Genomic DNA, 16,095 nt, shown 5'->3' on the forward strand with positions numbered 1-16,095 from the left:
ACGGCCTACCGCATGTTCACGCGTATTTCATATTTGCGTGAATACGTAAGATTGTCTACATATTAGTAAAGTTGTCTGTTTAGAAGACTGTATTTTCTCTTTCTCAGAAGTCTTTTGTGGTAAATGGAACAATAATTTTACATTTGAGTAACTTTTGACAATATTTATCAATTAAAATAATATTTCATAATAGCTCCCATTTTCATTATTGTAATTATTACTATTACTATTGAAAAAATATTATATTTATATCATACTCATTATTGTTGTTTTGTAATTGTAATGCACATTTTATATTAGCAAAATAGGGTAAATATAACAGTATTTCAGAAAACTGTACTTGCTTACTTATCCGTCAGACTTTTTTTCCATTTGCAAAACGTGGTATAATGTATAAACAATTTTAACATCTCAAGTGGTAGTTGACATGATACAAGCAGTGTTTCTCAAAACAAGATGCTCAAACAAGCACAAAGTTAAAATAATCATGTTAATATCTCCTATAGGTACAGAGATATAATGTTTTAAAAATCCTTAAAAATGCCCAGTCCAGAATGTTTGCTAGGGATATTAAGGCCCAGATAGATAGATAAAGCCTTTATTTTCTGTGGCGATGTTAGGGCTCTTGGCCCTTTCTTACACTTAACCACACATATAGTATTATTATTCCATACAATGACATTGATTAATTTAAAATACCAAGAACTACAAATAACACTAATTTTTAAGACAAAATATGAATATATACATACAAAGAAGAATGAAAGAGAAAGTAACTGCCTACATAATACAGGTTTGAGGAAAAAAAAAATTCAATACACAACGAAAGAAATACGAATGTAAAAATACTTGTAAGCTTAATAAAAATACTAAATGAAATTTAACTAATTGTATCCTTGCAAGACTAGATCTAAGTTAAATACTGTACTTACTACTAGCTATTTTTAGACTACTTCTACTTCGTAAATACAATATGGATGTTTTTAATTTAATTTAAATTATCATATTAAACCAATATTTAATTTATTGTGCAATAATCTCATATCATTTTCACACACAATCACTCGTTCCACTCATACAGGTACTGTACCTTGCTGGAAGCACTTAACGAGGAACTGCTGGTAGGAGGTTTTAAATATACTTTTTGATGCAGCATCCTTGATGTCTTTGGGAAGAGCATTCCACCATCCCGAAGCGGTGATAGTAAATGATCGATGGTATGTGGTTGTTCGGTGGACAGGTATATCTAGGAGGGACACTGAGCGAGTATCATGGAGATGCTAGTATTGAATAGGTGGTTTTAATAAATTAATTGTTTAACATTAATAATTGAATTTTCAATACGGTCAAAATGAAAATAATCACTTGTAATATCATGGAGATGTAAAGAACCAAGGTGACGAAAATTGCTGGAGAGATAAGCAGGGATGTCTTCCGAAAGTACCTGGTACACAAGAGTATTTGCATGTAGTTTATGCCTGTCATCTAGTCGTAACCAAGATAATTGTTTATAGTAGGGAGAAACTCGAGCGTCATACCGTAAATCCATAGCATATCTAAGACAAGCATTTTGAGTGCGTTGTAGTTTCAAGCTTAATTCTTTTGTTATATCCGTAAGAATTACATCATAGTAGTCAAAAATGGGAAATAATAATGACCGAACAAGTTGAATTTTTAGTGATCGAGGGAATACATTTCTGAAATGTTTTAAGGGGTGCAAGCCACAATAAACCTTTTTGCAGATATTCTTAACTTGCGGTGACCAGTTTAGAGTTTCCGTTATAATAACACCAAGGTTAGAAACTGATTCACAATAAGGTATAACAGTATTATTTAAAGTTACGGGAGGAATGCAATTTTGTTTTAAAATGTGAAGATTCTTTGATGTACCGATGATAATGGCTTGTGTTTTATGGGGGTTTAATTTAAGGTTGTTTTTAATTGCATAGCTATTAATTTGCTCAAGGTCAGCGTTTACATTACATATTGCTTTGGGGCCGATGACCTTCGATGTTAGGCCCCTTAAAACAACAAGCATCAGCATCACATATTGCTTGTTGTATATTATTAGTTCTAGTGTGGTAATAAATTTTCAGATCATCAGCATAAAGATGGTACTTGCAGTGCTTAATTGATCTGGTGATATCATTTATATATAAAGTGAATAGGAGAGGACCTAGGACTGACCCTTGTGGATCACCAATATTTTTTGTTCGCCACGTTGATTTATTATTATTTGCAACCACACACTGCCGGCGGTTTGTGAGGTAAGAATAGAAAAATTCCAGCACTTTCTGGCTAAAGTTCAAGGACTGTAATTTGGAAAGAAGCAACCTAGGATCGACAGTATCAAATGTGCTACTGAAATCTGAAAGAGTAAGTATTGTCACTTGTTTGTTGTCCATTGCATATCTAATGTCATCTGTCACTTTCAGCAGAGCTGTCATGGTACTATGTTTTTCCTTAAAGCCTGATTGGAAAGAGTCGAGTAAAGCATTTATGTAAGTACGTAAGGATTTGCTCATGTACCATGCGTTCCAGCACTTTGGACAGGGGTGGTAGGATAGAAACTGGTCGGTAATCTGAAGGAATACTGGGTCCATCCTTTTTTGGGATTGGGATGACGAGGGCATCCTTCCACGCCGTAGGGAAAATTCCTTCGGTTAAACGGTAGTTAATAATGTGTGTTACGATCGGCAGAATGGCGCCAATGATATATTTGTAGAAAGACAGAGTGTGCCATAGTGTCCAGCAGCATTTGATCTGAGAGAATACATAACTCGTTTTACGTCATTTATACCAACTTCTTTAAACACAAATGTATCTTGAATGGACATAAAATGATTATTATTATTATTATTATTATTATTATTATTATTATTATTATTACTGTTATAAAAATTATTATTATTACTTGTACAGTTATGAAAATTTTGCTCTTACAGTGGATTCGGCCGACGTGAAGTGTAAATTTAAGCCATCAAGGGATACATTCGGCGCCTGCTTTAATAACTTTCGACCTATACCCATCGTTCGTAATTGTTTCCATATTTCTGTCGAGTTCTTGCATTTCGATACTTGACATATGTGTTTATATTTACTGTTTCTGATTAACTGTTTAACCCTGTTGTGGAGAACGCGGTAATTTTCAAAGTCATTAGCGTTACCCGTTCGTTTAAACCTTCTGTACCATGAGTCACGCTTTGCCATTTCTGATTTAATCTCACTAGTCAACCACGGAGAAGGTGGTCGAGTCACCCAGATCTCTTTCTTGGGAGCAAATCTGTCATACAGTTCTAACACCAGATCGGATAGTTTATTTATTTTTACGTCAATATCATCCATGTGTAAAATATCGTTCCACGGCAGATAATATGCTTCGTGTCGTATTCTTTCCTTGTCCAGATTTTTTATATCCCTGCGTGTTATATATTTAGTTTCATATTTTGGCATCTTTAATGAATAGCAGACATATATTAGATCATGGGTAGAAATACCTGGCACTGCAAGCTGTCCATGATTTAAAACTTTCTGAGCATTGTTAGTTATGATCAAGTCAATCAAAGTATGAGTCGTCCGGTTTACTGTATGTAGATGGTTAGTAGCGTTTAGAGGTAGGATGTTCAGGTCTAAGCTAAAGAACATATTTTGTAAATGTAATTGAGTCGTTTGTTGCAGTCAGCAGATTTGTATTAAAATCTCCAAGTATAATTATATTTTCGTACAGTGGAATTAACTTGGCTAAGCAAATTTCAAGGTCTGATATATGTCTTACGTCTGGGGGTTTATAAACTACTCCGATCAGTACTTCTTGATTGTTAGCCAAAACTTCTATAAACATAAACTCAGGTCGATTGGGAATTGTCTGCTCTGAAGTAGCCACTATTTTACTTTTGAGATCATTACGACAGTATATAGTACACCTTCCCCCTATACGTTTTCTTCGGTCTAGATGATGTAAAGTCATGTTATTTAATTCAACCAGGCCTGAGTTAAGTGAGGGTTGTAACCAAGTCTCAGTTACACATATGCAGTACCGAGCTCGATAGCTGTAGTCGCTTAAGTGCGGCCAGTATCCAGTATTCGGGAGATAGTAGGTTCGAACCCCACTGTCGGTAGCCCTGAAAATGGTTTTCCGTGGTTTCCCATTTTCACACCAGGCAAATGCTGGGGCTGTACCTTAATTAAGGCCACGGCCGCTTCCTTACCACTCCTATCCCTTCCCTGTCCCATCGTCGCCATAAGACCTATCTGTGTCGGTGCGACGTAAAGCAACTACCAAAAAAAAAAAAAAACCACATATGCAGTACAAGGTATTGCTATCATGAAACAGGGATTGTATTTCGTCAATGTGAGCCATTAACGATTGCGCGTTAATATGACAACACTGTAGGGCTCGCCGATATCTTGAAAGACTTCCCCTGAGAATGTTTCCCACTGACCCTGTTGAAGGGTAGGGTGAGGGGGGCGACTGGGGAGGGGGTGGGAGCGGGTCACTGACATCAAGGTCACTACAATCGGTAGAAATAGCACTTGTATTGTGACTAGCCATTATCTAGAAAAGACTTCTGCTTACTCACCTTGTTTTCACCACATGTACTTCCAGGGGCACAATCACATTCACTCACACACATACACGCACATTTACTTAAAACTACAACATTATCCATTAATGCCATCTCAGTAATGAGTCCATATCAATGCTCACTCGTGTTTTACATTAAACTAACAAGTTGTACCATTGTAGTAATTAACACCTTTCGTCCAATGTCACATAGCACAACAATGCGACCGTCCTGGCTCCAGACATGATTTAAGCCAAAGTGATCTCGTGCACGATTTAAAATGTTTTTCCTGGTAGCCGTGAGCGATTCCGTCAGGAGAAGGTGCGTGCCTTTTAGCCGACGTTTAGCTCTCCAAATGCGGTCACGATCCTGGTACCGCAGGAACTTAATAATCAGTGGGCGTTTACCCGTGGCAACCACATCAGCCGTTGTTCGCTTCGGAACACCTAGGCGATGGCAACGGTCAATGTCTGACATATTAAGCTCGATATCCAGTTTTTCTTTAATAGTTGATAATACTTTAGCGTACACGTTTTCACCTGGTGCTCCCGGGACGCCATGCAAAATTAGACAGTTTCGGCGGCTGTATTGTTCCGCTTCGTCCATCCGTTCTCTTTGCTTGTCCAGCTTTTCCTCTATTTTTAAAATATTGTTTTTTATGTCTTTCAGTTCACCAGACACTTTCTCTTGAAATGCACAGAATTCCTCCTCCAGCCGCTGTAGTTTCTCCTCCCCAGACTGGAATGGGTTAAATTAGTTTTGTTATAAGCCTAAGAAAGGTACTGTTTTAAGACTGTTTTTTGAGAAGATAATTCTATGTAATTTCACCTAAGCAGTTTTATGTAGCTGAAGATTTTCCTATGGAATGAAATATGTTCTACAAATAATTAATTTGCTTAAAGCAAATATATATTGTCAAACAGATGGAAGTTTACTTTTATTGATTTAATGTTAGTGCTGAGATTGATCATCAAAGTTTGAATGTTGTTTCATTTTCATAATGAAGTGGAAATCTAAATGAAGCTCTCAGGCAGATGAAGTTTACTCCTCTTGTTAACTTGCAGTTGATTTGGCTTCTGCTCTGACATCGGAGAACCTGCAGAGTGTTCTTGGAGATCCAGCATTAGTGCAGGCCTTACAGCAGCACCTGCCATCAGTGACCGACTCGGGAGGTGCCTCTCCCCCCTCCGAACAGTTGCGTTCAACCCTGCAATCTCCTCAGTTCCAACAGGTGAGAGCAAATTGTCTAAATCTTGATTCTCTTCTCACATTGATATGTGGAAAACACCAGCTTTTGATTATACTTTCTTTGTAGTAGACATGATGATGATGATGATGATGATGATGATGATGATGATGATAAAAGTCAGAATGCATGACCTGCAATAGTCAAGCATGGAGACAAAATATGGAAAAATTAACCGATTGTCATTATTTAAGTATCTTGGTGAAACAATTCAGGAAAATGGACTCGAAACAATAGTCAATGAAATTAGGTGCCAAAAGTCGGAAACTGCATATGCCTGACCCAAAAACGAAGAAATGTATCTCCAAGCACACAAAACTAAGACCTTACAACATAGTCATTAAACCAGAATGTCTTTATGGATCAGAGATGCTAATTTTGAACAGGAAAGCAGATACTGAGAAACATTGAGGAAAAGGAACAAAATCATAAGAAAAATTCTAGGCCCAAAACTCACCGAAGGACATTATCAACTTAGAGGCAGACAGGAAATCGAACAATACGCTAACCTACACAGTGGCATTAGAAAAAGCAGGCTAAAATTCTATAGACATATTAAAAGAATGCATCCAGACAGACTTAACAAACAACCAGTTAAATTCTTTGAGAACAGGAGTAAAGCTAAAACAGACACAATGAAATGGATTGGCGAAATCAAAACCATTTGAAACGGCCAGAAATTACACCAACAGATGTCCAAAACAGGGTAATCTTCAGATCCAAAATTTGCAAAGGGCAAGTTGACCAAGAGAAAAGACCAAAGAAGAAGACTAGAACAGCCTGGTCTGAAGACAGAAATGAAGCCCACAGTAAAAGAATGAAAGAAATATGGACACAAATGAAGGCAAATGCATGCCTCTAATTACTTTGCATAGTCCTAATGAAACCCTAGCTCATGTTCTTCGTTCATGTCCACGGGGGAACTTACTTGGGAATGTTAGGCAGAACAGAATAAAATCTAGAATTGCTGCAGCATTCTCCAAGAAATGTTACAGGGTGCGTGTAAGAGGTGGTATGTGTTGCTGACGGTGAAAGCAGCCGGAAAATAGACATAATCACAATTGACCGAGAAAAGGACTTTGCATATATAGGCTACTGGACCCCACCATTAGATGTGAGCTCGACTCCAGTCAGCCAGCAGAGGTAGACTCAGAGAAGTGGGTCATTTGTGAACCAACCATCAGCTACTTCAAAGAATCTTATAACGTCTCCTGTATAAGGGTTGTGGGACTTTTCATCGCAGCAAGAGGAACAGTACCGGTATCAAAATTCTTAGTTGAGTTTTCCAAAAGTGAGGGCATTTCCAAGAACTTATACTGTAATTTAGCTGTCTTGCTCATTAAAGGCTCTGACCAAATTGTTAGCAATCATCTTCACCTCTACAGTACTGCATACGAGAAGGACCAATTCCAGAAAACGTGCATTCAATATTTAAGTGTTATGGTATACTTTGTCAGATTTAGGCACCCTATAATTGTAGGAAGTATAAATAATTATTTACTTTACATTTTATGGCCTACATTGGACCACTCTAATCAATTATACAAAGGATTCCTTGATTTCCTATCAGCTCAAATTTTTTCATTCTGAGAGATGCTGTCTTCCTTTGTTCTGTTGAAAATACCCTTCCATTAGACCTTTTATTGATCTTGGTGTGTAGCTAGATGGAAGTGTGCCGACTGCCGAAGCCTGTCGCATTCCTCTGGGCCAACGATTAATGAATGACAGATGAAATTAAATTATATTGGAGAGTGTTGCTGGATTGAAAGATGACAGGGAAAACCGGAGTACCCTGAAAAAACGTGTCCCGCCTCCACTTTGTCCAGCACAAATCTCGCATGGAGTGACCGGGATTTGAACCACAGAACCCAGCGGTGAGAGGCCAGTGCGCTGCTGCCTGAGCCACGTAGGCTTGTAGTTCTTTAATATCCTCCTTAATTTCCGTAATCCATTTAATCTTGGTCGTGCTAATCCATAATTTTTCAATTATTCTTCTGCTAATTGTGGTGTCAGGTTTTCTGATAAGATGTCCAAAGAATGATATATATTTTTTCCTAATCGTGCTCAATACTGGTTCAATTTCCTTATAAACTGTTTTATTTGAAGCTATTCTCCATTGTTCATTAACTTGATACTGTTTATTTATGCATGTTCTAATTCTTCTTCTTTCTGTGTTAAGTATTTTGTCCATTTCAGTTGTATTAATTGTTTTAAAAATGGTTTCACTAGGATAAGTTTTTTTCTGGCTGTGGGACTGTTTTATAATGTCTTAATTTTGCTGCTATCAGTAAGCTTTTTTTTAAATTGTATGTAGTCTTGGTAATATAATTTGCTTTGTTTAATTTATTTATTCTGTTATGCCAAGCTGGTTTCTCATTATGATTACAAGTTATGATTTCTCCTAAATACTTAAATTTATCAACAATTTTGATTTCTTGCCCATCAATAATTATTTTATTTACCAGTGGGGAATGTGTAAATATCATCTCAGTTTTTCAAAGGATATTGTAAGACCTATTTATTTATTTATTTATTTATTTATTTGTTTGTTTGTTTGTTTATATTTTACACTTGTTAATGTTCTCCTAGTACGTAACTTATCTATCCCAAAATTTGTTATTAAGTCACTATATGCCACATATTTTATACTAGTTTTAGAGATACAGAAATTTAGCTTGAACATTTTCATTTTCTTTTAAACGTTTAATACATGATGGATTCCAGATTATAGATGCATATTCTATTAATGTTCTAACTAGTGAATTGTATACCTGTATAATGGCTTTGATATTTTTGAATTTGTTTGTGTTTCTCATTAGAAATCCTAGGTTCCTATAGGCCTTACTTACGGCATTATTTATGTGTATATTGAACTGAAGAATACTATCAAATATTACTCCTAAATTCTTCTTTTCTTCAACTCATTTTAAGCTGATACCGTTCACTTCATAAGAATGGATTTTTAGTGTTGTCTTTTCCTAGTAAAGATCTGGACCAGCACTCGTTACCTATTTAATTTGGTGTCAAGTTTCCTGAATATTTTTGGACAATGGAGCAAGGTCATCAGCAAATCGTGAACAATTTAAACTTAAATTTTGTTTGAAGCTTCCAACTTTTATTTTCTTATACCATTCCCTTATTATAAATCCTAATGCATAATTAAATAGTAATGGAGATAAACAGTCTCGTCTTAATAATAATAGTGGAATGTTTGCACTAGCAAACTGGTGCAGATTTTGATGAGTCCCTTCTAGTTGGTTCTATCTATCTCTTTTTCATATCTTGTAGGTGTGTTTGTCGTTTCAAGTGGAAATACAATATATCAGCCCTCTTAACACTAATCATTAGAGAAACTGAAGGTATCGGCAAAAGGAATAGTAAATACAAAGTATGTTACAAGTGTTATTTTTAATCTCCACCTATTCAATACAAAGGGATCTAGAAAATTAAGAATTAAATCTTCTCATAAAAAGTTTATTTAAACCTCCAATTAATGTTGGAAGTTTCTTTTTTATGTCGTATCTAATGTCATTTTGTAATTCCAGAGAGAGTTTTGAAATATTTGTTTTGACTTCTGCTATGGTAGTGATAACATCGTTTTCTTTTTGTATACTAGGCCAATTGTGTTTTAAACCTTTATCTAAAAGATCCATTTCTTTGTCTGAGAAGCTTGTGTTCGTCAAGTTAACTATGGCAGGAGAGTTGTTGAAAGAAGGAACACTTTTTTGTAAGTGTATTTTGGGTGTGTCTAGTTGATTTTCTTTTAAGTGAGCCAGTTTTTTTAATCTAATGTGAACTGTTTCCTGCTTAGTATATCATTTAATTTATAATCAGCATGTAATTGAAATGAATTCCTTTCTATAGGGTTCACATATTGAGACACCGATAAGTGTAGTTTGTACAGTTGTAAGTTTAAGAATGACTTCTTCTTATAGAAAGTTTTTATTTCGTCCTCAAACCAGATTTCATTAGTTTTGTTTTGGGTTTTTAATAAGTTATGAGTTGATAAGTTTTTCCTTTTGGACATGTCTCAAGAATCTCGGTACTAATTTTAGTCTCGGACATTCTTTCAGGAAAGCTATGTCTTAAACGGCTAATCTTAACCTTCAGGTTGAGAAAATTGTTTAGCATATAATAGACGTAGTTGGCTTTTACATTACACGTTATAATTCTCATGTTAGTTCCGTATTGAAATGTACATAAGTACAAAGTATGTTACAAGTGTTATTTTTAATGTCCACCTATTCAATACAAAGAGATCTAGTAAATTAAGAATTAAATCTTATCGTAAGTTTATTTAAGCCTTCAATTAGTGGTGGAAGTTTCTTTTTATATGTTGTATCTAGTGTCATTTTGTAATTCCAGAGGGAGTTTTGAAATATTCATTTTGACTTCTGCTATGGTGGTGATAACATCGTTTCCTTTTTGTATATTAGGCCAATTGTGTTTTAAACCTTTACCTAAAAGATCCATTACTATTTCTGAGAAGCTTGTGTTCGTCAAGTTAGCTATGGTGGGAGAGTTGTTGAAAGAAGGAACCCTTTTTTTAAAGTGTATTTTGAATAGGTGGATATTAAAAATAACGCTTGTAACATACTTTGTATTTACGTACATTTCAATATGGAACTAACATGAGAATTATAATGTGTAAAAGGAATAATGCCAGAGTTGGAAGGTAGGTCCGATAGAAAAATGAAAGTGGCACAGACTCAACTCGGAACTCTGTGATCGCCTACGCTGTGACTGTTACTTCAAGTGGGGAAAACATGGGGATCATTAGAATAAGAGTTTTGAGTCCTCAGATTATGAGGATCACGGCGAAAGATAGGAAATAGCCACACAATGCTGGAAAAGCTTGGGAAATTTAATACTGTCTAAGTCTGAGCAGAACAAGAATTTAGGTGATTGGGTTGGTGCTGAGATATTAGGAATGTTGATTTTTTTTTTTTAATGTTCTGTACAATATTTTTGTAAATCACGTTGTGGATTGAATGAAATAATTCTTCAATTTCAAAATATGTTTCATCTTTCCAGCTTGATGAAATGTTGCCTATGTCATTTAGAAAAATTGTTGGTGTTTAATGTTCTTTAGTGTTAAGCAAGAATTTTTAAATCTTAAAATATTTTGACAGAAGTTAAAACAAATTTCCATCATAAACTTATTCTCTGATAACATTTTAAGACATTTTAATGTGATTTTGTGGATTCAGATATTAAGTTCCCATTAAGAAACCTTAATGTTATTAATTTGAAAGTATTCACGCTTCTCATTCATAAAATGACCAGTGTTTTGTCCCATTGTAGGAGAGAGTTTGCTGATTGAAATTTTTAAAGGGCAAGGAAGGTATATGTACCTCCTAAAAGCACTGTTGTTACATTGTGCTAAAGGAGGCTGGCAGTGCACTTGCCAGCAACTTGGAGATGTGTACCATTTCACTGCTATACTCGGGTAATAGTAGACATGGGCACTATCGACTGATAACTATCGAACTAGTCTATAGTTTAAACTATCGTAACATTAGACTACTTTAAAAAACAAGTCGACTGAATTCAGTCGTAGTCCCCATCACGGATCTTTCTACGTTTTGCTCTCCAGTCGGTACAAAACAAGTCGAATGAATTCAGTCACATTCCCGTCGTGGATCTCTCCACGTTTCACTGTCCAGCACAAAACAAGTCGACTGAATTCAGTCGCACTCCCGTCACAGTGACACTGAAGTGAATGGAACTATCGGTTTATAGGTACTTACTCGATATGGTGATTTTCTCTTTTCGTTTATGTGCTTTTTGTTTCGTATGTTTGTATTAATTACATCATTCATAAATAAGGAATAACTACAATAATAATCCAGAAAATACAGCAGTAGCGTAGTAGTGTGTTTGAATAATCTCATATAATTATATCCTGATTGTGTACTATAGCAACAAGTTTTACATATTATTTGTTAGCATTGTTCAGGAATAGAGCCTCATTGTCGTCTTTCTACATTTCACTGTCCAATTAGCATCAAGAAAGGCTATTCGTACGATGTTGGTTCATGTTAAGGGCATCTCTCTATTTATTAGCCCCGTGTATGTAAATCAAATTTTAACCTGCGCAACTGTGAGTTCTTTGATAGTGTGATTATATAAGTCAGGGACTGGGGTATGCACCCAAGGTACAGTACTACTGTGGTATTTGCCAGGAATGAATATAGAAAACCACATGGAAAACTACATTAAGGATACGGTGTCCGCTGTCCGTGAATGGAATACGAACCTGGGATCTCCGGGTGGCTTCTTATTCCTAATGTAGAGTGGAGTGGACTTCTCATCTGCGAACGTGGATCCCTATGAATAAATTTGTAAGTCACTCAATATAACATTAATTTTGTTCTAATGGGTGTCTATACAGGCGATTTCTAATTATTGGTAAATTGCGTTACAATAATTCAAATTCGTAAAAGTACGACTCTGCACTTTTGATACGGAGAGTTTTGACTGGAAACATTCGAATGTTTTTCAGGGAACGACTGGCTACTTGCGTTATATGAATACTTTCATTTGACTGAAATCATTCGGCTATTCAGTCTTCTCGACAGGAAGTAATGAATACTTTCGTTCGACTGAAAACATTCGACTATTCAGTCGATAGTTCAAAGGAACTATCCCCCAATTAGTCGATAGTGCCCATCTCTAGGTAATAGACTAGTTATTTCATGATTGTGAGAAGCCTGAATACTTTATATTTTTATTGAAGATGATGTTCAGCAGCTGCCTGAGACACTGTGCTCTGTTATGTTCAAGGCCTTAAGCATGTTCAGTGCTGCCCTACAGTCGGGTCAGTTAGGGCCTATTGTCCAGCAGTTTGAAGTGGGGGCAGAAGCTGTTGATGCTGCCAACCAGGGCAACATGGAAGAGTTTGTCAAAGCTCTCCAGAAGGCAACAATAGCTGGAGGCAAGGAGGAACCTGCAGAGAAACAACCTGGAGGAGATGAGAAGCGCAAAAAGAAAGATGATCCTCCTTCGCGTGGCAAAGATGATGATGAAGATGAGGGCATGTCCATGGATTAGCACAGAACTCATTATTGTATGCAGCAATAACACTTGCATTTTCTGATTAGCACTACCCAAAAATTTATTGTTCATAGTTAAATTGCCAAATATATTGTCTTTGGGAAAGTGACATTTCATTGACACTTTGTTGTCCTTTCTCCCTATTCCCTAAATGCCAGAATACCGTATCACCACGTACACTGTTGTCTGTTGTCATGCGTGAATCTTAGAAACCATCTACCCCCTGTGGGTGGGGGAAACAGACGGTATCCCCTGCCTGTTGTAAGAGGTGACAAAGGGATGATGGAATTAGAACCATGAGACTACTTGTAATTAATACCATCATGCGAGGAACACCATGGGTCGCCTTTATTTGCGAGTAGTACCACTGTGTTAGGTACACAATAGGTTTGTGATCAGTAGCGACGCAAGGGGAGTCTGAATGGGTTTTACAGCACCCGTGATTAGTACCACTATATGAGCGACACCGTGAGTCTACGTTATTTGTGATTAGTACCACTATATGTGGAACACCACGGGCTTATGTTGCCTGTGATTAGTACCATTGTGAGAAACACCACAAGTCTGGGCGTTTCCTGTGATTAGTACTACTATATGAACGACACCATAAGTCTGTGTTACTTGTGATTAGTATCCACTATATGAGGAAACCATGGGATAGTACCGGTCCCTGTGATTAATACCCCTATATGCGGAACACCATGAGGTTATGTTGCCTATGATTAGTACCATTGTGAGAAACACCACGGGTCTGGGCGTTGCCTGTGATTAGTACCACTAAATGAACGACACTATGAGTCTGCGTTACTTGTAATTAGTACCCACTATGTGAGGAACACCATGGGTTTTGCATGTACTAGTTGGAGGTGTTGCCTGTTTTTTCCCTGAATGACTGTTTTCTGGTGAATTATGTCAACATTTTGGTATTAAAAAATATTGAAAAATTCTCTGTAGGTTCGGTTGCCATGTCAAAAGATGAATGTAAAATAGGTCACTGATTAGTAAAATATATCGGAATTGTACTTGAAGGTCCTGGGTCTAAGTTAATCACGTCAGTCCTTTTGTCAGCTGTTTCATTCTCTGGGGCACTTGAATCGCTCTTGGACTGAGAAGACTCGCTACTTAAATTTTCATTTTCGAACTCTTCAAATGAAAAATCACTTTCATCTACATCCAAAGTTGAAGGAATCTGTTGCTCACTGACTCTGACCATGCTTGAGAGTCTTATGTAATATAGAAATGAAGATGAGACCACATTTAATGTTAACCCTCTCGTGCATGAAAGCCTCATATGAGGTCTGAAATTAATTGATATTTGAATTGTCATGCTAAGTCTCCATGACAACAGAAGTTTTCTGTCACGTTTCCATTGCTACACATAGACCTCAAGTAAGGTCACTTTATAGTTTCATGAGCGTGGGACAGATTGCAGCACTGTAAGGACCCAGAACTTGCATCTCTGCTGTGATATTCTTTGAAGTTGTGTTGTTATTGCATCTGTGAATGTTCAGTGACGTGTGTTGCTCGGCAGATATCAACTAGGAGGTAAGTAAAATTATTTTTAGGTTTGTAAAGCATGTGATATCATTAATACATAACATTATAACAACTATCTTTATTGTGGATCATGTTATTTGTGTTTGAATGTGAGACCTCACATGAGGCCTATCTGTGTTGAAGGGTGCAGGATGGATTCTAACCTTCCATTTTACTCCTGTCATACAGTTCAGTTTATCGCTCCTTTGTGGAGCATATCCTGCTAATATTGACTTGTTAACCTGAAATTCTCTTGATTGCATGATAATTGCATCCTGTAACACTTGTTATTTTGTTTATATATACTGTACGTAAACATGGATGGAGATCCTGGTCCGTCACGTTCTTCCAGTTCAGTAAACCCTGGTAATGATTCACAGGAGGAACAACGTAAGAAACAAAGGTAGTAACGCCCTTATTGGTACCAAATATATATAATGTGTTTAGGATTAAAAAGTAGCCTACTTTTGTGATATCTATAATAGCATAAACTAAAATTGGCCCAGATGTGTATAAGTTATAATATTGATTTACTGGTGTGGCTAATAGTTATATTTTATACTATTTTTTAGAATGTAGGCTTGAGGGATGTGCTATCAACAGTGAGATCCATAACATGCTGTACACGTAAAGCTCAGATGATTTTTCTGGATCAGAGGATGAACTCTGGGTTCCATCTGAGAATGTGGAGCCACAGCCATCAGACAGTGAAGATGATTCACCCAATAGTGTAAATGATTCTCAGGAGCTATCACCACAACCACCGTCACTTGCAACCAATAAAATAAATGGTCTTCAGATAAATCCACGGCCGCTTCTGTGGTTTGATGAAAAAGGAAATGGTCTTGTGAGCAACATTCCCCAATTTCAGGGCACACATACATCAGATATTTTTTATCCATGTTCCCTGAAGAATTCATGCAGGAAGGAGTTGATGCTAGTAATCTGTATGCCACCCAGAAGGGTAGAGACAATTTTAGACTTACAGTCCCAGAGTTGAAAGTGTATTTCGGTATCAACTATATGATTACCTATTTACGATATGCAAGACTAAGACAGTACTGGAGTCCGACACATGGTACAAGACCTTCCTCTATTGCTGACAACATGCTGGACTAAGCAACAAGAAGACTGTGTTTCATCATTCAGGGAGAAGAATCAAGGAAGATATGACTCCCCGATACATACAGTATGATACAGTATGTACATCCCTTAGATATAAAGATTCATCTGTGCAGTACAAATTGATTTGGAATGACAATTATTTGTCTGTGCTATTTATGTATTATTATTATTATTATTACTTATATATATATATATATATATATAATTCGCTGGGGCCATCAAGGACCACGTTAAGTCTTGTTGCATTTGACACTGAACTTGGCCTTCTTTAGAGCCCAAATTTCCCTCATTCTTTGTGAGTGGGCCTGCTTACGCTCCTCTGTCCAAGGGGCACCGTGTCTTCTCTTCAGTTGCTCGTCTCGGTTTAGCCCGTTCGTCAATATTTTCTTGCGGAAGAGATCTCTGTTAAGGGCGTCTTCAGCTGAGATATGTAGCATTTGAAGGTCTTCTTTGGTATTTCTAAACCAGGGAATTGTGGTTTTGGGGTTTGATCCAAAAAAGTGAAATATTTCTTTAGTTAACTTTCTTCCGTCCATTCTTTTCAGATGACCGTAAAATCGTGCCCGT

General features: G+C 36.7%; 1 protein-coding gene across 1 annotated transcript in view; it reads left to right on the plus strand.

Moving 5' to 3' along the window:
- Window positions 1-12,976, plus strand: part of Rpn13 (regulatory particle non-ATPase 13) — a 65,700-nt gene extending 52,724 nt beyond the window's left edge. Inside the window, exons 7-8 of the mRNA XM_067154978.2 lie at window positions 5,630-5,796; window positions 12,598-12,976. Of these exons, the coding sequence (XP_067011079.2) occupies window positions 5,630-5,796; window positions 12,598-12,864 (434 nt within the window). The 3' untranslated portion in view covers window positions 12,865-12,976. The remainder of the gene's footprint in view (window positions 1-5,629; window positions 5,797-12,597) is intronic.
- Window positions 12,977-16,095: the final 3,119 nt, after the last annotated feature.

This window comes from Anabrus simplex, chromosome 10 (assembly GCF_040414725.1).
Source record: "Anabrus simplex isolate iqAnaSimp1 chromosome 10, ASM4041472v1, whole genome shotgun sequence".
Lineage (NCBI taxonomy): Eukaryota > Metazoa > Arthropoda > Insecta > Orthoptera > Tettigoniidae > Anabrus > Anabrus simplex.